The sequence below is a fragment of the Aulonocara sp. 'chitande type north' Nkhata Bay genome, linkage group LG2, assembly GCF_057382095.1.
Source record: "Aulonocara sp. 'chitande type north' Nkhata Bay isolate Kocher_YH1m ecotype deep benthic linkage group LG2, A_spYH_male_GT1.1, whole genome shotgun sequence".
NCBI classification, from domain to species: Eukaryota; Metazoa; Chordata; class Actinopteri; order Cichliformes; family Cichlidae; genus Aulonocara; species Aulonocara sp. 'chitande type north' Nkhata Bay.
The window spans coordinates 17,317,201-17,337,748 of NC_141345.1; the positions used below are offsets into that span (position 1 = coordinate 17,317,201).

Below are 20,548 nucleotides of genomic sequence, written 5' to 3' on the forward strand. Positions count from 1 at the left end.
ATTCCCACAGGGTGTAACCGTCTACATGGTGTTAGGGCTCAGAGTGAGTGTAACGGTTACTCACCAGTTCCACTACTCAGCATATTTGCCTTCATTCAACTTTGTCTGTTTTAAGTTTTCACTCACCGGAGGAGATCGAGCAGGCGAGCAACTACTGGGTTTCCCTGTAGTTGCAAAGGCAACTACAGGGAAACCCAACAGGACTTCCAACAAAAGACCTAAAAATAGCATCTGCACTGAAAATGATACAGAGGCATTCAAGGAGATGAGCTTAAACGTACAAGTTTTCATTTAGCTCGCCAATGGGATTAGTTTATCCCAACTGAAAAATAGTACATTACAAAGCATTTTTTCTTTATGTTGCTTAGACTTAACATCTGTTTTAATGTTGCCCTGAGGAGACAGCATGAAGTTCAGTCTGTAGGTCTGTTAAGCAGAGCATCACGCTAAACTTTGTGTTAGCATTGTGATCCCGATCAATCCAGCAACTCATTCGTTTTATAGTCTAATATGAAGTTAAATGATCAAACTTACAAAGCTAAAGCAACTTCATATGTTACATCACGCATAATATTTTAGCCTAAATGCTTTGCTGCCTGCAGCAAACTTTAAAGACACGCCCACTCAGAACAACACCAAATTAACAGAAAAGCACAGACTAAAGCTGTACTTTCCTTCCTTCTGTGTTTCTTGATTGTGGTTAGTAATATTTTGTTTGCTTTTATAATACTTTCAAATTGGGACTATCCTATTATTCCCTCACCATACATTCGTTCACTTACATTCATGTTGTCATTGAAAGAATAGAAATAAGTAGAGTGAAATGATACCGAGTTCCATTTAATCTACAAAATAGCTGCAGTTAATCAAAAACATCAGTTTCATTCATGTAAAAAGATGTCACAAGAACACATAAGATTTCTTTGTAATACATTTCAATGACTTTCAGCATTTGAAGTTTACAGTTTATCATCTAACTCTTATTTCTGTGACACAGTTTGAATCTGAACAGATCAAACATTCCTTACAAATTTAGTGACCGACAGATGTTATTACAGAAATGTGGTTCAACAGTGAGAAAAAAAAATCTCAATGTTATTTTGGAAAACAAACACATAACAAGACAAACTTTTAGTTAAAAGAAAGTTACTTTTTACACTTATGGTTGCGCTTTTAGCCAAAAGACTTCTAAATAATTTTTTCGACCTCTTGTCACATGGAGTCCCAGAGGTGAGGGAACAAAACGTTCTGCTTCAAAGAGGAGCGTGTATCACATGACCAACGTGCACGAGCGCCCACTTGACTTTTTTTGTATTTTGGCACAGGTGTGGGATTGCAGGACTTTCAAATGTGACACAAACATCAAAGACTAATGCACAACGAGAACAAAAAACTTTATAGATTTTTAAATACATGGTAGGAGGTGAAGTGCTTGTCTCGAGTATGTTGGATGCCAACACCATCAGAGCATAAGATAATGACGTGCAGAGCGTTATCTTGCATAACATCGTATGAAAAAATGTAGAAAAGCTCCACTGAGTTTTAAAAACTGAGCAGAGATGAGTTAGCATAAACATCAGCTCCGGATGGTGTATTAGTTTTGGATCTTAAGAATGCTCCTCTTCTCCAGATCATTCATCTCTTTGAGAATCAAAGCAACGTTGTAACGAAGCTCCTGGAATTTAGACACAGGTACCTGGAAAAGACCACAGAACATTTAGCACACCCACAAAGTGTTCAGCATTAAAAATAAGCACACAGCCACATTCCACAGCTGTTTACTGTGTGTCTGAATGTCTAAAAATGCAAGAAATAGTCATTAAAGTCATTAAAAACCTGGATTTCTACCTAAAGGATGTAGATGGACTCTACAAAATGCTGTGCTCTAATACTTAAGCCCAGAGTTTCATTTGCTGCCTCCCTAATTTCTGTCCCTGTCATCCCTGTGTTTAAGTCTCAAGCTGCGTGTGAGTCACCATCTGTTTGCAGACTGCAAACAGACACAAGTGCTAATTAAGAAGAGTGTGCTGAAGAAGGAAGAAGTCATCTCGTCTGTTTGCTATTCATCCTCCCTTCACTTCCAGAGAAGCATGCGTCAGGTGGAGATGAGCTGCACCCATAAAGAAAAACTGCACATCGAATGTTGCTGCTGCTTATCTTCTAATTCTGCTTTAATCTGATTACGTAATCGCTGCACATCCGTAGTAGGCGTCCTCGTCCCTGCTTCTGCTCCGACCACACTGGTAGTCAGCTTTGAAAGCAGTTGTGGATTCTAGTTTGTCATTTTGAGGCTGATGCGGAGTATGGCGCCCCCTGCTGAATAAGACGTACTATAGCATTACGCCGTGGCAGTGAGGCTGCCGCACATCCTGGTGGAGTGCATCTATTTATTCTTCATTTTTTCCTGTTTTAAAACTGACACTTTTGCATTTATGTGAATGGATATCAGGCTTTTTTTTACTGTAGTTTTTTTTTCTGTAAGCTGATAAAAGAAAAAAAATAAGACTCAGAAATGCAACAGTTTTTTTTAGCATCTAACAAAACAATATTTGTAATAAGCACAAGCAAGCTGACTAGCACAGAAACAACACTGCAAACGTATCAGGGGCACTTGGTCAAGGACGGCTTGTAGGTTAGGCTGCCGTTAATAAACGTTACTTCCTCTGTAATCCTGTTATGCAATAACTGAAACAGACCTACATTAGCCCACTGGCTTACAACCAACATGTTTAACACTCTGTGTTAATCCAGGAATAACTACTATAGTGCACAACCATCATCAGTCATGTGGAGAAAAAAAATCCATATGATGTTAACAGGTTTCTCAAAAGAAAATCATTCAATGGTTAGCTCATGAGAATGAACTCATTTCCAATGCATACTTTAAGTGTAGCTTTGCATGATTTACATTTAAAAGTAATCTTTATTTATCTGTGTACTAGGACTTTATGCAACCCAGTTCCCTTCCACTGTCTGGCACAGGGTCTCCCCCGTTTCAGGCCACCCTCTTGTTTAACTGATATTCTGGCTTCACCTTCATCCACCTTTAGCAGCAGGTGTGTGGGGCTGTTATGCTCACAGCCAGAACTGTGTCTGAGATGACCATATTAAGGATATCTTCGCTCACTGACATTAAGAGCCAACAGTTTTTACAAGGCTCTATGCAGGTCCTTGAAAAACTAAGTACATCCCATGATTCACCCTCGGGATTGCAACACCTTGACTCGTTTCTTTGTAGTTGTTCTGTTAGAGATTTGCTAATGCATAAGACATTTTCAGGAATTTAAAAGGTATTGTTAAATCCATCCATTTTCGTAAATACTTAAAGACAACCACTCATAATTATCCCTACAGCGAAATTAGTACTACCAATTAACCTAACAAGCATGTCAGTGCTAAGAGAGAATCCATGCAGGCACTTTGTCATGTTGGGAAGACAAAGAGGCGAGGAAACCGTCAACGTCTTCTGAACAACTATTACTTTCAACAAGACTCTTAAAAGCCAAAAGACCAAGAGAAAAAAAACCCTCTGAACTGTGGTTTTATGCACAGAAATTTGGCATGTAGATCTATACTGTGGTACTGGTATCGTCATTAAAAGTAAATAAAATGAGAATAAGAAGGGGACTGTGGGTCAGAATGTATTGTGTGTACAATCAGGAACAGGTTACTTGTTTAAATACCTCAAAGCGTTGAAACCTCCCATCTGAAAGTTTCATCTGCATGAGAACAGAAGGCTGCAGCGCTCGGGCTAAAGAGCTGTTTCGACACAGAAAAGCAAAAACATCATCACAAAGTCTAAAGAGTAGGACTTTAAAATGAGTGCAGTAGAATCTTTTGTAATCTTTCACTAAACCCTTCTTCCTGACTTATTTCTATATTGCAAGTAAGAGACGGTGGTAAGAGATGGTATTGTTCCAGGAAAGCTTTAAAACACTGTGTTAGTAGGCAGTTAACCATTAACAAAGATTTCTTGCACATATTGCCATATTGTTTTTGCAGTTCGTTTAGTATGTTACCTTGTAGAAATGGCAACATCCACTCTCCATTTCAATTCTTCAAGTGTGGGGAGATGAGGATCCTTCTGAGAGGCGGCCGCTTCTAGAGCTGCACGGCTGAAAACACAAACAGCACAGGAAATAGAACCTGATTGTAGCACTGCTCTGAGATACCAATCCTGGACATGCCTGAGGTTGTAAAATCAACATACTGATTTCCAAAAACCACACTGGAGAAATCTGTGATGAAGTCTTCGGGTATTCTAATAAAAGAAGAAAAAACACAATAGAAATAACCTCTTCAGAATCTGGGGGGTGGGGTTGTGGAGATAATAAATGGAAACAAAGAGAGGTGTGGAAAAAAAATGATTCCCTCACCTTAGCTCCTTCAAATCTTCCTTAAAGATCTAATCAATGCCCCATCAGGCACCACAGAAGAGGAATGAAGATGTTAGTTATGAAGTCTGTTTCAGTGAATATAATTTCTAGTGCTTTAGCATCAGCTCACCTCCTGTTTAAGTAACGCTGTGGGGATGCGGATGGCCTCAGACAGCAGTCTGTGGATCCCAGCTACGATGTGACAGAGCCTCTCCTGCGGGATGACACTGCTCTCTGCTATGGACTTCATCCCCTCTGTGCAGTCCTTTCCCTCCAGGGCACTGACCACAGCTGGACAGGGAATCATTCACAGTCACATTAAATGCACTTATCCGGCATCTTCAACTGCTAACACTTGGTCCGAATATCAGCAGAAGATCTTATCACGACATAAACATCCTGGGAGGCTGAGGAGGTCACAACTCTACTGTGGATACTGTTATTGGTCCAGTTTCACAATAAACTTCACCAAAAGGCGTTCAGTTTTATTGTTTCAGGGTACGTATTCGAATAGACACAATATAATACGATTATTTAGTTCTTGCTATTTTTTTCTGTTTTAGACTTTATTTACCTTTTAGTATTTTTCGGAACAACTCTTGGTCCACATCCTTCAAGTTTTTTGACAATGACTCGACTTCCGGTGGTATTCTGCCTCCCAGAAAGCTCAAAGAGTCCTTTGAATGGCTGGAAGACATGCCTCGGTGTTCACTAACATACAGAATTAACAGATAAAAAGATGAGAAATTGGTGTTAGAGAGGGGTTTGTCTAGCTAGTTTTGTATTTGTGCGACAGCTTCCGCCTTCATGTCACATGACTCTCATTCCGCGGAGTCTCGCGGTGAGAGCTCAGCTCGTCGTTTAGAGGAAAACGGATTTGCAAATGGAGGCGATAGAAGTGGTCTCTTTTTGAACAACCAAAAGGTAGGATTTTTAATATCGATAGCTTCTTAGTTACAGCTTAGACCTGTTCACATAGCGTTCACACATGGCATTTGTTGGGAAATGGGAGTTTCAGATCGTTTTGTGTATTAGCAAACGCTACGTAGATATTTCGGAGGATTAGCAGCAAGCTAAGGATGTTAGCTTGTGTTGTGATGTCAGAGGCTTATGCTCGCGTTTTCTAAACACGATACTGTTTATGTAAGTTCTACTCAAGCTAATGGAGCTGGCTTTATCAAAGCCTTTATATATATGTGTGCGAGCGCGCGCACGCGCGCGCGCTTTTAACGCGTGGGGTTATGTTTACCGTAACTTGAAGTATTCAGGCTGTTTACCAGTTACTTTGAGTCTAAGCTGTGCCAAATAACAGAGCCAGCAGTTGATTATGAGCTTTATTATTAGCACAGTTGCTAAGTAAAAAGCATTCATAGTAGGTAGCCCAACTAGTTTTTCCATTAAAGTAAATCGGTAGATGTTTCTTCTTACTGATGCTTGGACGAAAAACAGGTTTTCACCATTAGTGACTTTTTTTTTTAGTATCTGAACAATCAGAGTTAGATTTATTGACCAAGTACATGTACACATACAAGGGACAGAAGTCCGTTTTTTTTTTCTTTGATCCCAGTATAAACAGATTAGACATGCACAGTACAAACAATAAAAAACGTGTGCAGTGGAGCAAATATGTTAGAATAAATTATATAATAATTTATTAACTCGAGAGATGAACCAGTATCACATCACAATTTGGCAAAGAAACAATTTTAAATTGTAGTCAAAGGAGCTTGCAAAGAAAAGCTCACCCGAAACTCTGGCTGATTGGGACCCACACCTTGGCTCAGACGATTAGAGAATCATCAGGGGGTCCTTTTGTCCCTCTGCGGGGGGACACTCCCACTAGGTTTTAATCTGGGACTCCCCACCATTTGGCCTTAGAACTGAAGAAGCTTCTCGAATGAGAGGTGAAACGTCTTCAAGTAACTTAAAGAAGTCCAGACACTTTTCTTTGCAAGCTCCTTTGACTACGATGACCTGGATGACTGAGAACCTTCACAGACAATTTTAAATTGTATCTTCAGGCACTTTGTTACTAGCAGCCTGTTACAAAAACATGAGCAGAACGCTAGTCAAAAACCTGGCATATCTCACAGTGTTTTAAGTAGAGATGGCACGATACCACTTTTTTTTAATGTCCGATACCGATATCATAAATTTGGATATCTGACGATACCGATATGAATCCGATATAGTGTGCTTTTTAATCAATAAAGCAGTTTTTTAATATCTTGCTGCATTTTGTATGAGTTCATACTCAAGTTCATACTAAAGCTATTTTGTTATACTTGTATGCAAAAAATACACTGCACCCAAAATATTTCATAGTTCAGCAGTACTGATCAATTTAATAAACTTAAATCCTCCATCCTTCCTATTCTGGTATTTTAACGAGTACTTAGCAGAAATATTAAACAACCTAACTAACAGGGTTGCCAACTCCCAGCAAAAAAAAAAGAAAAAAAAGAGATTTAATAGTTACTATATAAATAGTGGACTTCTATACATTTTACATCAGATTAACTTTGGGTGTAAGATTAAGATAATTATTTATTAAAAGCTAGACATTTAAAATGAGAATAAGAAAGAAAGGTATTTCTTTGTGCCCCCCTTTCCCCTGATTCGTTGAAGACGTCATTAATAAAAATATGTTGACGCGGAATTTTATCGTCGACGCGTCATATGCGAAAACGATGTAAACGTGTTTTTGTAACTGCAATACACTACAGGAAGTTATGGGGGCAGTATCGCTTATATGGTCTGGCCAGACTGCACGCAATACTAACGAAGAAGAACGTAGCTGCGATCCGCAAAACAAGTTAGCTTACCTGTCGGAAGCTTCTAAGAATAATTCTTGTGAAGCCAACACCATTTCAGTTTTGTTAGCTAATGAGTAAAATACGATAATAAAACATTAAACAGGAGTAACTACACTGTCTCTTAGTTTATTAATATTAGCTGTTATTCTGAATTGTATACACCTTCCACCTTGTGTATTTTTGATAAATATCGAACCGTGACACCAAAGTATTGTCAAATAATCGAGATCTCAATTTCAGTGAAAATAATCGTGATTATCATTTTTGCCATACTCGAGCAGCCCTAGTTGCACCCCTAATAAACAGTGGCATCAACAGTTGTGTTCACAAACAAGCCTTATGAAGGTTAACACATGTACAGTCCAGCATAACGACCTTGCATAATGTATTTATTTGAAGGTGTATTGAAACATAGCCCTGCCTATTTATTACCCTCCTCCTTTATTTCAGATACAGATTTACCATGTCTGAATCTTTGTATGAGAAGTTTTTGGCCCCGGAGGAGCCTTTCCCTCTCCTCTCCCAAAGGGCCAACCTGAGTGATGTGGGAACTCTGGATGTCAGCGATTTTGGCTGTCAGCTATCATCGTGTCATCGAACGGATCCTCTGCATCGCTTTCACAGTAACAGGCAAGTACAGAATGACTGTATTTGTGTTTGTACATGTATCTACTGTGCCTGTATACCCCTATTTTGGAGCTCTGTAGTGGTGTGGAGCCTACAGTGCTGAGGATACAGACCTGAATGACATCCCTGTTGCCTTTAACACTCTTGAGTTCAATTCGATTCAGTTTTATTTATACAACACCAAATCACAACAACAGTCCCCTCAAAGTGCTGCTACTGTAAAGTGTCTATTGTTAGCCCTCTATCTGTGTAAGAAGAGGAAATTCTAAGTGGCTTGCTAAGCTAGCAGCCAGTCTTGTTGCTGGGGGACTAGAGGAATCCCAGCAGTGAGAGGTTTCAGATTTTCACAGCTCATATTTACACCTCAGGTTTTTTTTTTAAAAAAAACTACAAAAACCCTTAAAGAGTAGACACAGGATCTTTAATGTTACTGTGTAACAATGATGGGATTTCAGATTAGATTAGATTAGATAGAACTTTATTAATCCCTCGGGTGGGTTCCTCTGGGAAATTCGATTTCCAAAAAAGCACAGCACCGACAGAAGTTACAGAGTTACAGAATATTATATATACACACACACACACACACACACACACACACATATATATAAATACAGAGACAATATAAATAAAATATACGAAGGGGATGAATAGAATAAATAGGAATAAAAATAAAAATACAAGTGAATTGCACATTTCAAGTATTGAGGTCTATTGCACCGTTGACTATTTACAAAAGTATTGCACAAAAGGTATTGCACAGTGAGGTGAAGAGGCACTACAGCTTAGTTGTTCCCCCCTCCTTTGTCCTCCTGTTTCCCCTCCCTCTCCCCTCCAGAGAGGAGTTAAACAGTCTGATGGCGTGTGGGACAAAGGAGTTTTTAAGTCTGTTAGTTCTTGTCTTTGGGAGAAGCAACCTGTCACTGAACAGACTCTTCTGGTTGTTAATGGCCATGTGCAGAGGATGCCTGGCATTGTCCATAATGTCCATCAGTTTCTTTAATGTCCTTTTCTCTGCCACTGTCACCAGAGTGTCCAGCTTCATGCCGACCACAGAGCTAGCCCTCCTGATCAGTTTCTCCAGCCTGGATGAGTCCTTCTTTGCTGTGCTGCTCCCCCAGCACACCACAGCATAGAAAAGTACTCCAGCAACCACTGACTGGTAAAACATCCTCAGGAGCTTCCTGCAGATGTTAAAAGACCTCAGCCTCCTGAGGAAGTACAGTCGGCTTTGGGCTTTTTTATACAGGTGCTCTGTGTTGCATGACCAGTCCAGTTTATTGTCCACCCACAGCCCGAGGTACTTGTACTTGTTGACCACCTCCACCTCCTCCCCCTCTATCTGAACCGGCAAATTACCACTCTTGGTGGTGCAAATTAATCCTTGGCTGATAGATAAAGTATCTGTTAGTTGTCACTCTTTTGGGACTATCCAGATTCTTTTCTAAAGGAAGTAAATGCATCAGATAAACTCTGTGTGCCACAGATGTGCATGAGTGGTATGCCCTGTAAATGCAGAAGAACTTTAAATTGGAACATCCTGTTGCCTGTTTCCAGTCTGCTTGGCAAATTGGAAGAGTTTTGTAACCGTATGTGGAAAGTTACAGATTATACTCCTCTGCAGCCAAAATGCTTCCACATAAATGCAGTCAAACTTGACTCATTTACTAATGCTAAACTTGTTTAAATTATTCTAATTGTTTAATTTGGAGTAGCTGCTAATTTTCTGACAGCACCTCTTCATAAACTACAGAGTTCACATATTTTTTATGAAATTTGCTGATATGAAGCATAAAATGCAATTTTCAGATTTCACATCATATGATGTTCTCTTGGATTAGACACATTCCCAGTAACAGGAATTCTATAATGCTGCAAAGTAAAGTTAAATCTTTTTTATGCATATTAAAAATTCACACAAGTAATATATTTTTTTTAATTTGCATTTCATTCGCAATATGCCATTGAAAGTACTGTGACTCATAATGTGCACCAGTAAAATGTGTATAACCTAGGGCTGGGCGATATGACCCAAAATTCATATCTCGATATTTTTTAGCTGCATGGCGATATAAGATATATATCTCGATTTTTTTTTTTTAAAGCCATAAGTTAAGAACAAAAAGAGAGTTCTTAGTCACACTGTGTCCCAGATGTCACACGGGCACTTTTATTTACATACAGCGTAGATATTACTCAAAAATAAATTATCAGCATTTATTAAATAATCATGGTCCATAAATAAAAGAAAACAATGTTGTTTTTGTGCATAACAAAAAGCTCACAATTGTGCAGTCAAAATGTAAACTAATAGACGCTGAGCATAATAACAAAGAGACAGATTTCACAGCTGCACCACGTCTCTGAACAGGTGCCATTTGTGGTCCTTATACACACACAGTACGTATCACTCCGCGAGGCTCCTCCTCTGTAGCCGTAATCCTCCGACAATCCATCAAGCGGTGCAGCTCCGTAGTTTAGCAAAGTCATATTAAAACATTTTTTGACAGATTGCTGAGCGCTGTGCACCACATAAAATCGGTTCGCGGTCAGTAAGCATAACCAGAATTCATACATAAGGCGCACTGTCGATTTTTGAGAAAAGGAAAGGATTTTAGGCCGTGCAGCCCCTCCGGGCTGCATGTCGTTAGCGCGGTTAGCTCGTTAGTGCGGTTAGCTCGCTAACATGTTGACGCCGTCCAGCCCCACGCACGGTAACTCGCTAACGGAGATTTTCCGCTTTCATCTTGTCATTGCCTGCAGGTGAAGCTATGGGGGAGGGGGAGTTGGGTTCAGTGAAGGAGAGGCGAGGCCGAGTAACGTTGCGTAGAGACAAAAGTGGACGAAAGAGAGGCAAACCTGCGGCTCCACAAGTATAATTATAACGTAACATAGACTATATCGATATAAACGATATTGTCACATCTTATATCTCGTATGAAAATATATCGATATCTTTAAAAAACTCGATATATCGCCCAGCCCTAGTATAACCTTTACATTTCCTCTACTGCTGTCCTGAATTGTTAAATGATGGAATAAGTCAATAGTCAGACATGTAGACATGTCTTAAAAGCAGAATGTCTACATATCATGACCTGTGCTCCATGTCAAAACTGATTCATGTGTTAGTGTGTTCTAGTACTAAAGTTGGAAAAGCACGAAAAACAGGGTACTTGTAATTTTTTTGTGCTTAAGAACACAGCAGCAGCATGTTCATTGCTCTTTGTATGGTTTATTTAGTGAGTCGCAAATGCACAACAGTGACAAGACACATCTAAAGTTTTACTGCTGTCCACTGCTTGGATGGTTAGTTCGGGGCTGGTGGGGCTGCTTTGACTTTCACGTTAAGTCTTCTCTATAATGAAGAAAGGTGAAATATCATATGAAGTGACCATAAACAGATGAAAAGACATAAGCTAACAGTTCATGATTAAAACTTATGTTAACAGTGTGCATAGGTATAAAATGTTAAACATAAATATCTTGGAAATTGTAGCCAATCAATTATTTGAACTGTCATATTAGGATTTAGCAAATTAAACACAAACATAAGAAATAAAAGTGTTTTATCTCCAAATCAGACAGTAGCTGAAACATTGTTGCCAAGTGTTACAGCCTGAAACTGTGCAAAATAGTTTAATTATCACCTAGCAGTGGCTGCCAAGTGAACAACTGTTGGAGCAACGTTTTATTATCTTAATTTGAAGGCACAGGCGAACAAAGGTCCAGCTGTTCTGTAATCCTCCCCAAATCCTTCATCTGTGCTTTTCTTTTACCTTACTGGTCTAAAAAGAGAGAAGAGAACAACTTCTAGAAGTCACTTAAAAGATTAATTTTGATGTCCACTCTGTTCTCCTCAGGTGGAACCTTACTTCCTGTGGTACCAGTGTTGCCAGCTCTGAGTGTAGCGAGGAGCTCTTCTCCTCCGTCTCTGTGGGGGATCAAGACGACTGCTACTCCCTTCTGGACGACCAAGAACTCACATCGCTGGATTTGTTTCCTGAAGGCAGTGTTTGCAGTGACGTCTCCTCCTCTATCAGCACATACTGGGACTGGTCTGACAGTGAATTTGAGTGGCAGGTAGCTTATTAGTCGGTCTGATTTTTAATATTCTGTAGGTGCTCATGTTTAGTAGGAGTTGTAAGTCATTTGCACTTGTTGCTTTATCTGTATGAATGTGGAAAATGGCTTTCCTAAACAATCCTATCTTGTCATGTCCTAATCTAATTGTTTCCATTGTTGTTTTCCCAGTTACCAGGAAGTGACATTGCAAGTGGCAGTGATGTCCTCTCTGACATAATTCCAAGTGTGCCAAGTTCACCATGTTTGTTTTCCAAGAGGAAGCCGAAGCCCCACCCTCATCGCAACCTGGATGAGCTGCCTTGGAGTGCCATGACCAACGATGAACAAGTAAACAAAACAAGCTCGTTTTGTGCTGAGTGCTCAGAATTAGCATTAAAGCTAATGAGCCAGGTGTTTTCTGTCTTGCGTGGTTTTGTTTGTTGCAGTGTGTCGTCTATTATTTTTTCATTTGTTTGTCTATTTTTTTTAACCTGTAATACATTTCGATATACAGTCAGTTGAACTGGTGTGTTATTCCCCCAACCGGTCGTGCAGATGGCCCCGCCCCTCCCTGAGCCTGGTTCTGCTGAAGGTTTCTTCCTGTTAAAAGGGAGTTTTTCCTTCTCACTGTTGCCAAAGCGCTTGCTCATGCAGAGTCGTATGATAGTTGGAGTTTTCTTTGTATTATTGTAGCATCTTTACCTTACAATGTAAAGTGCCTTGAAGCAGCCATCGTTGTGATTTGATGCCATTTAAATAGAGCTGAATTGAATTGAATTTCCACTTCTAGGTGGAGTACATTGAGTATCTGAGCCGGAAGGTCAGCACAGAGATGGGCCTGAGAGAGCAGCTCGACATCATCAAGATCATTGACCCCTGTGCTCAGATCTCTCCCACTGACAGCGAGTTCATCATCGAGCTCAACTGTCTCACCGATGAGAAGCTCAAACAGGTGAGCAGCAACAACAGCTTTGTAGCTGCTGCATATTGAGGAGCAGCGCTGTCGAGAGTTGTTCAGAAACTCCCCTTTTAATGGATCTGTGTGACGTCATTAGGTGCGTAACTACATCAGGGAGCACAGCCCCAGGCAGCGAGCCAGCAGCACCAGGGAGGGCTGGAAGAGGAGCAGCCACAGCAGTGCCAGTACAGGCGGCGTCAGCGGAGCCAGCAGCAGTAACGCCAGCATGGTCAGCTCTGCCAGCTCCTCCACTGGATCTACTGCCTCCAACTCTGTAGCAGGTACGATGCTGCCTGGTTTGACACCGCCACAGGAGTCTGTGCTTATGTTGGTACTTCCAGCTTTTGCCAAGATAAAATTGCTCCCCTGCATTCTGGTCTTGATGTTTCTAACAGTGTCTGTGCCTTGTGTTCCAGGGGGTACAGCCTCTGCCTGTAGTGGGAGCAGTGTTGCTAATATTAGCAGAGCTCACAGTGATGGAAATCTTTCCAGTGCTGCAGAACGCATACGAGACTCTAAAGTAAGAAAGATGAATGTTGAAAAATGAAAAACAGTTTTTGTTTTCTTGGTAAATATTTTGCTCTGCAGAGTCCGGGCCAGTGGTTATAATATATATCTCTGAAACACTGGAAGAACAGTTGCAGATCTTGATTGTTCTATACAGAAGGACATTTGGCGTTGTGTTAATAATTGTTACACATTTTCTGCCCTTGAAACTTGAGTGAGAGTTTTCTATAGACGAACGCTTGCTTGGAAGCCTTTCTTGGACTTATAACAGATGACCAAGTTGTTATCAGCACCGCTCCTCCCCTCACCCTCACACTGTGGTGTAGCAGCAGAGGAGACTGTGTGACTGTAATACCTGAGCGCAGAGGTGGGCAATTAATTTACCCAAGGGCCCACGTGAGAAACTGGGACTCTTGTGGAGGATCACTACAGGCGTATGAGTGTGGAGACTCTCACTGAATCTAAGGAAGTGAGGACTGTGGTTGGTGTGATTACGAGAAACCACTCAGCATTAGAGCAGGGCGATATGGCTAAAAATATTTATCACGATATATATTTGAAAATTTGCGATAACGATATAACCGACGATATAATTGATGCGAGACAAAATACAACTCCACAACATTACTAGCGCAAAAAGACAACCTTCCATTTATTTTCACTTAAACAAGAAGCTGGTTTTTATGTACATTAAAGCTTTATAAAAATGTAACAGTGCAAATGCAAATTCCTTGCTGAAAGTTTAACCAAAAGACATTTCCAGTACAAATGGGCTGACATATCCTGAGCATAACCATGTATAATATCCACTGAAGTTAAAAAGAGGTGCTTTGCAACATTAAACTGCAGTGTGCAGTACGCATTTTTCGGACCATAAGGTGCACGGGATTATAAGGCACATTAAGCGAAACAAAGCAGTCAGATAAATCAAACTTTATTAAACTCATTCTTCTTGCTTCCTCCACTTCTGTACCATTGATTCATTAATGTTGAATTCTCTGGCAGCTGCTCTATTCCCATGTTGTTGCAGTATATTAATGACTAACCTCGTATTGTGGATGGATTATCTCAGTTGTTCTCCTGACTGAAGTTTGGTCCGTTTACAGCATCCTGCCATGCGATTGCATTTGTCTCTAACCATGAGGAACCTTCACGTTAACTTTTATAAGTGGAAAAAAGTTAGCGTTCATCCTCCAGCTTCACTGTTTATGTTATGCTAACATAGCTGTGTCGCTAGCGATCACGTAGCACATCATTATATACCAGCTAGCCCAACTTCAGTAACCCTACAAACGTCACTGCTGTTTAGTTTCCTGTCTTCATTTATGTTGGAAGTGATAGCAGAGCTGTACGTTTGATTTTTTTTTTCAGAAATCTCTCAGTCAGAACATGCTATATCATGCTTAGGTAACTAGCGAAACTAGCGAGCTAACTTCCGCTAGCTTCCTGCTAACTTCTAACTCCGTTAAATGTAATAACTTTTGTTTTCATGGATGCCTGGAAGTTAAACTTCATAGTTACACCTGGTAAAGCAGCAATGCTGATCGTTTTATTAAAGATGAAAGAATTTAGACAGGTTTTAACTCTCAGTGATGCTGCAGTGTTGTTTGACCTGAAGCATACAGAGTTTAGGACCCAGATTACTCCCAGATTTAAGAGCATCTTAGTCCGACAAATACGACAATAACAACGGCCGCTTGCATGTTCTGCAAAAAAATGTGCTTTGTTGTGTATCTGACGGACAAACACCAAACCAGTTCCACATCACTGAAGTTGCACCATTTTTACAAACCAATTCTGGTTCATCTGTTTCACTCAACAATCGGCCATGTGCGTATGAAAACAAAGGCACTGCGCATGCGCGTTTTACTCCCATTCTATCGCGAAATTTCATTTTCCTATCGTTGCCTAACATTATACCGGTATTACTGTGAACGGTATAATATGGCCCAGCCCTACTCAGCATTTCAGAACTAGACTTTTTTTTTTCCTTTTCATGAACTTTGTCAGACAGCAGAGTTTACATTTCTTTAAACTGCTGTTAATTGCGACTTTAAATATTGACATCCACTGTGATCTAAAATAATTATGATCTAATGTGAACTGCTGAGGAAAAATAATTGATTCAGTGATTTAATCAGTTTGGTGAACTTTGCTGTGCTGTGTTAGAATAGAGCTCATCGCTTGAGTGATCTTTGATTGTTTTTTCTTCAGACACAAACACAGGAAGTCTCAGAGTGCAGTCTGAGTGTAATCAGGGGGCAGCATGATGGAGATCACACAGTAAAGAGAGAATAGATTCTCAATGGTTAGATTTTAGCCTGGATCAGCTGTAAGTTGGCTCGTTAGGATCTGTTAAGTCACAAGATGTAGGAAAGCATCACAAGACCAACAAGAATGTCTTTGCAGCCTTGTCTCTAAGCTTTGATCCTGAGGTGAATTGTGTGTTTTGTCTTGCGTTGTGTAACTGATAATATTTTCCAGTGCCAGTTCTGTTGCCATACTATGATTCCCACAGTTGTTCTCAACCAAAGAAAGTCTCAGTTCAGATCATTGGTATGTGCTTTGTCTCTAGCTTAAATATCTCTTTCATTGTTTGTGGAGTACACGTGAGCCTTTTCAGGATTAACAAATTGTAGAATAAGGTTCAGCTAACAAGAAAACTATTTGTAAACTGCAATCATTATTCTACTGATGGCCTGTAAAAAGAGTATCACCAGAAAATGGTTATCCCCGGAGAGCCCAAACATAAGTACATGGATGGAAATCACAATGGAAATCTATAACATGGAAAAGATAACAGCTTCTGCCAACCACAAGCTGGAGAAATTTACATCATACTGGGAAAACTGGGTCAAATATATCACGCCTCATAGGCCAGATTTTATTTTCACAAACCAATAACTGTGATGTATGAGAGTATATATTTATAGGATCACCCCCTACCAACACATCCATTTTGTTTGTTTTTTTGTTTGTTTGTTTGTTTTTGTTTTGTTTGTAGGTTTGTTGGTTTTGTTTGTTTTTCTTATTTCGGATTATGTGATTGTTTCAATTGTTTCTATAGTTGTAAATATTCTTTCTTTATGATTCGGATGTAAATTAAAATACTATTTCGGTATCTAAGGCAGATAACCTAAGCAAGAAGTATGCTTACATGATGTACATACTGTGAATGCCTGCTTTTGAAACCTTAATAAAAAATATATAAATTAAAAAAAAAAGTAAACTGCAATCATAAAACAGAAATCAGCCTTTTTTGGGGACATATGAGAGAGCAGGTTGTAGCTGACAGATGGTGGAGCTGGTGAAGCAGTGGCTGGATGTTCACAACAACAGCTGTGAGAATGTGCTTACACAGTTTTAGATGAAATGCTCTGATGGATTGTTGAGCTGTGAAATGCAAATTACTGAAAGGGTTGAAGTTGACTTGTATCCGTTTCTACAAAATGCTGTCACACTGCTGACGTCTGCTCATATCAGAGCATTTAGACCCACGATTTATTTATTGTTATTATTAACTCCTCTCTCCACACACCGTCTCTTCCAGAAACGTTCAAAGCAGCGAAAGCTTCAGCAGAAAGCCCTCCGCAAGCGACAGCTCAAAGAGCAGCGGCAGGCCCGAAAGGAGCGACTGAGCGGGCTGTTTCTGAACGAGGAGGTCCTGTCGCTACGGGTGACAGAGGAGGACGATCACGGAGACGACCTGGACATACTGATGTGACACCAGTGAATCAATCAGTGCTCCCTCTACGCCTGCTTTCACTCCACCTAGTCACTAGCATAGAGCTTATAGAACGTGCTAATCCACATCGCTGCATGCGTTAGCTCCGCATATGCTAACATGCTTAGAATGCTTTTTGTAAGAACAATGTGATGGCCAGTAATAGCTTCTTGCAGCATATAACTTAGCTCGACATATTGTTTGCTAATACTAGTGTTACCTGCTGGTGTGTAAATTGCTAAGTGCTGCAGTCACTACTGCTCTAGTTAATGTAGCAGTGATAAAGCACTGCTAATGCTTTAATAGCCACAGTCTCTCCTGCTTACAGCCAGAGGTTAGCGCTGCAGCTCCTTAGAAGATTGCAATTGAATTCACACTACTAATGATGATTATGGCATCTTAATGCAGGTAATAAGAGGTTTGCTTATAGATGCTGTAAGAGGATATATTCACTACTACCTGGCAGAAGGACAGATCAGACGAGAGAGGTGGACTTTGGCTACATTTGCTTCAGTGGGAGTGATGGCAAAGGCTTTATTCCCCACAGGGAGCTGGATCCAAGCTTTGGAGGATGATGTAATTTGATCTGCATACAAATATGTTCATAATCAGCAGGATGAATTGGTCTCGTCAGATTTAAAGTGCTCATACTTTTCTCCTTAACAGCCTCCTTTGAAGCTAATGTTAAAGTTAGCCATGTATGCGACACATTCTTTCACTTTTAAGTTCCTCTTAAATAGAAATATGGCCCAAATCCTGGAACAGCTGCAGTCTTGTGTGAAATAAGTCAGATATGTTTGCTACTGGAACATCAGGATTTTCAGCAGTGCTCAGCTGAACGATTCGGCTGGTTCACATTAGACTTTAATGTGCTCGATGGATTTTTTTTTTGGTTGTATTTAATGTTGCTTGGTGGAGCATTATATCGTTGTGTAACTGGAGTGAAGATTGGACTATAAACTAATCCTTTAAGGCAGCTGAGCAGCATTTTTCCTGGACTTTGATCTTTTATAGGTTTGAATAAAAGAAGGCAGATAACAGGCTAAAAGACACAGAGATCCTTTAAGCATATTATGGGCAGTTTAACATGTCTGTAAACTTACTGTAAATATAATACCTCTCACACTGTGTCGACACATTCTTGATGCTGAATGAACTGCACATCGATGCACCCATTGTTGCCTTTAGGGGAAAACATGAATCCAAACTACGATGGTTTAGGTGTGGAAAATGCAGCGAGCTGGTCTGTCTTTCTCTCTGCTGAGCTTTGTGGTCCCATTTCACTTTTAAGGCTTAGAGGGAGCACTGAAACACTGCATGTTTCAATCGTTACCCACAGCGAATCACCGTGTGGACCAGAAACTAACAACTTGCATCATCGTTCGCAAACACCTGTTGAAATAGCTTACCTGTGTTGTAAATAAGCGATCGGTACCATCATATTTACTGCTTGTTTTCAAGGTTTCCTCTGTGATAACGTTTCTTTCCTTTTGGGAGTGTATGTAAATGATGGACATGGCAAACTAACTGGTCATTGGGGCTTGAATGCGTTGCTAGGTTGCTGCCGATCCCTTCAGATATTTTCAGTCATATTTTGATGTGTTTTGTTGTTTTCATCACTTTTATTTGGTCTTTTTTTTTTTTTGTTTTCTTGAACTCCTACTTGAATGTTTGACCCTCATTGTTTGTTTGAGTGATTTTGGGAATTGTGGATGTTTTATAGGATTTTAAAGATCACACTTTGCTCAGTGGCTGGTATGGTTTTGGAGCTATTCTTCAGCTTCTTATTTGAGCCGTCAACGTCGTTTCCAGAGATGTGCTCACTTTGCTCTGAAGATTCAAATCCCAGACAAAGTGCTGATGAAGCAGGACAGCGTTCTGTGGAACTACCGGGATGTTTTCGTTTTGCTCAGTTTTTTCTTGTTAACTTGTAGAAAAGATTTTTTTTTCCACAGCTTCTCTGCTGTAACCTGATGAACCACTACAACTGTCGGCCTAAAAGCTGCCGTTTCTGATACTTGATGTGGACTGAGCCGTGGCTCTTGTTTCTGTCTTGTGTATAAAATAATTACAGCAGTCGGAGGAAAAACAGCTTTGTGTATTCTGTAGCAATGAATTAGTAAAACTCTATTTTGAAAAATGACATAATTTTGAAATAAAAATAAGTGATGCAACAGAGTAACTTCAGCAGATAAAATGCCATTAACTGCTGAAAATGAATGATATTAAACTTACAAACCTACACAGGATGTTTTGAAAGGGAAGCCCACTGTGGAGGTGTTATATTATATTACGCAAGTGAAAATGTTTTCATTGGCTACTAAAGCAAAGAGTGGATTTACATGCGTTAACTCCTGATTAACAAATGATTCTGGAACAGTGTTGTGTTTGAATAACAGGGTTGAAGGGAGACTGAGCAGTTCACTCGACGCTTCCTGTTTATTGTGAACTCGACAAATAAACATTCAGTGTTGCATCTTTTCTACACGTGTGCTTATTTTGACTTGCAACTTCTGTAGAGGAGAGCATGACTCATCAAGTTATTCATCAGTTTGCAAATTCCAAGCACTTTTTATTGAGCGCTAAATCACTGTGATTTTTATTTTCCACAATAATTAACAAAGGAAAGAACACTTTGGCTTTTCACAGCTCATCAGCTGCTCCTTTGTGTAGTAAGTTCAGGGTGGAGATTGAGATCTTTTGGAGGGAATCCCATCAAGAAGAGGGATCAATGGACTTCCCTGTTTTGCCCGGCCCCAGAGCTCACTGGAGGAAAACCTCTGCATTAAATTTTAGTGCATATTTGTAATAAATACCTTTTAATTAGGTTATTCCAAATAAACAAAATTTCATTATTCTGATCATGGTACAAAGTCAACCTATGAAAAGTTAAAAATGAAAACTAGTGTCTTTCAAATATTGTACACTCAGACTGGATTTCATACAAGCAACAAATTTTTTACCCCTCAGCCATGAAAGGCTCATGTTGTCACTCCGCCGGTGAGGTGGGTGTGTGGGAGGCGTGGACACTTAAGTTTGTGATAAATTGCAAATGAGGCGTTTGAAATTAATACCATACATGTATCTACTAAAAAAACAAAACTCCAATGACTTCAAATGTCAGTGATGTCAGGTCAAGGTCAGAGGTCAGGTTTTCTGAAGATGCCAATGCGACGTCACATACATTCTGTATAGTCAGACTCGAACGTCAAGGAAGGTGGTAGGGAAGCAGACATTTCAGGTTTCCAAGGTGAGCAATTTATTTACAGTGAACTTAATTTAATGTAACTTAACAAAACTTCCTCCCCAAATAAACTCTATTAACAAACTGCAAATTAACATGGCTCTGGTAACACAGCTCACCTCTCCTGCATCTGGTAGAGACTGGCTTTAAATAGGGCCATCAATTTCCCTCCAATTGCCCAGCCAGTACCACTCACTCAACTGAGGCATCTAAAACTACACAGATGATCTA

The 20,548-nt window shown here is 40.0% G+C and overlaps 2 protein-coding genes across 2 annotated transcripts; one reads left to right on the top strand and one right to left on the bottom strand.

The window, feature by feature from the left end:
* Positions 1-862: 862 nt before the first annotated feature.
* commd5 (COMM domain containing 5) lies at positions 863-5,207 on the bottom strand. The gene is made up of 7 exons (XM_086306221.1): positions 4,951-5,207; positions 4,507-4,667; positions 4,377-4,405; positions 4,211-4,261; positions 4,020-4,115; positions 3,684-3,759; positions 863-1,696 (listed from the first exon to the last, which is right to left on the bottom strand). Exons 1-7 carry the CDS (start codon positions 5,072-5,074, stop codon positions 1,595-1,597), a joined length of 639 nt encoding a protein of 212 aa, XP_086162347.1. The 5' UTR covers positions 5,075-5,207; the 3' UTR covers positions 863-1,594.
* Positions 5,130-19,549, top strand: fam199x (family with sequence similarity 199, X-linked). The gene is made up of 8 exons (XM_086306208.1): positions 5,130-5,300; positions 7,643-7,822; positions 11,683-11,902; positions 12,074-12,232; positions 12,675-12,836; positions 12,940-13,123; positions 13,259-13,362; positions 16,900-19,549. The coding sequence occupies exons 2-8, from the start codon at positions 7,656-7,658 to the stop codon at positions 17,071-17,073; spliced, it is 1,170 nt and encodes a 389-aa protein (XP_086162334.1). The 5' UTR covers positions 5,130-5,300; positions 7,643-7,655; the 3' UTR covers positions 17,074-19,549.
* Positions 19,550-20,548: the final 999 nt, after the last annotated feature.

Coding starts and splice junctions, on each gene's coding strand:
- fam199x (XM_086306208.1), top strand. CDS start 7,656: ATGTCTGAATCTTTGTATGAGAAGTTTTTGGCCCCGGAGGAGCCTTTC. Junction 11,903..12,073: donor ACAGTGAATTTGAGTGGCAG/GTAGCTTATTAG, acceptor TTGTTTTCCCAG/TTACCAGGAAGTGACATTGC. Junction 12,837..12,939: donor CCGATGAGAAGCTCAAACAG/GTGAGCAGCAAC, acceptor TGACGTCATTAG/GTGCGTAACTACATCAGGGA.
- commd5 (XM_086306221.1), bottom strand. CDS start 5,074: ATGTCTTCCAGCCATTCAAAGGACTCTTTGAGCTTTCTGGGAGGCAGA. Junction 4,116..4,210: donor AGTGTGGTTTTTGGAAATCA/GTATGTTGATTT, acceptor TTGTGTTTTCAG/CCGTGCAGCTCTAGAAGCGG. Junction 3,760..4,019: donor GATGTTGCCATTTCTACAAG/GTAACATACTAA, acceptor GTGTCGAAACAG/CTCTTTAGCCCGAGCGCTGC.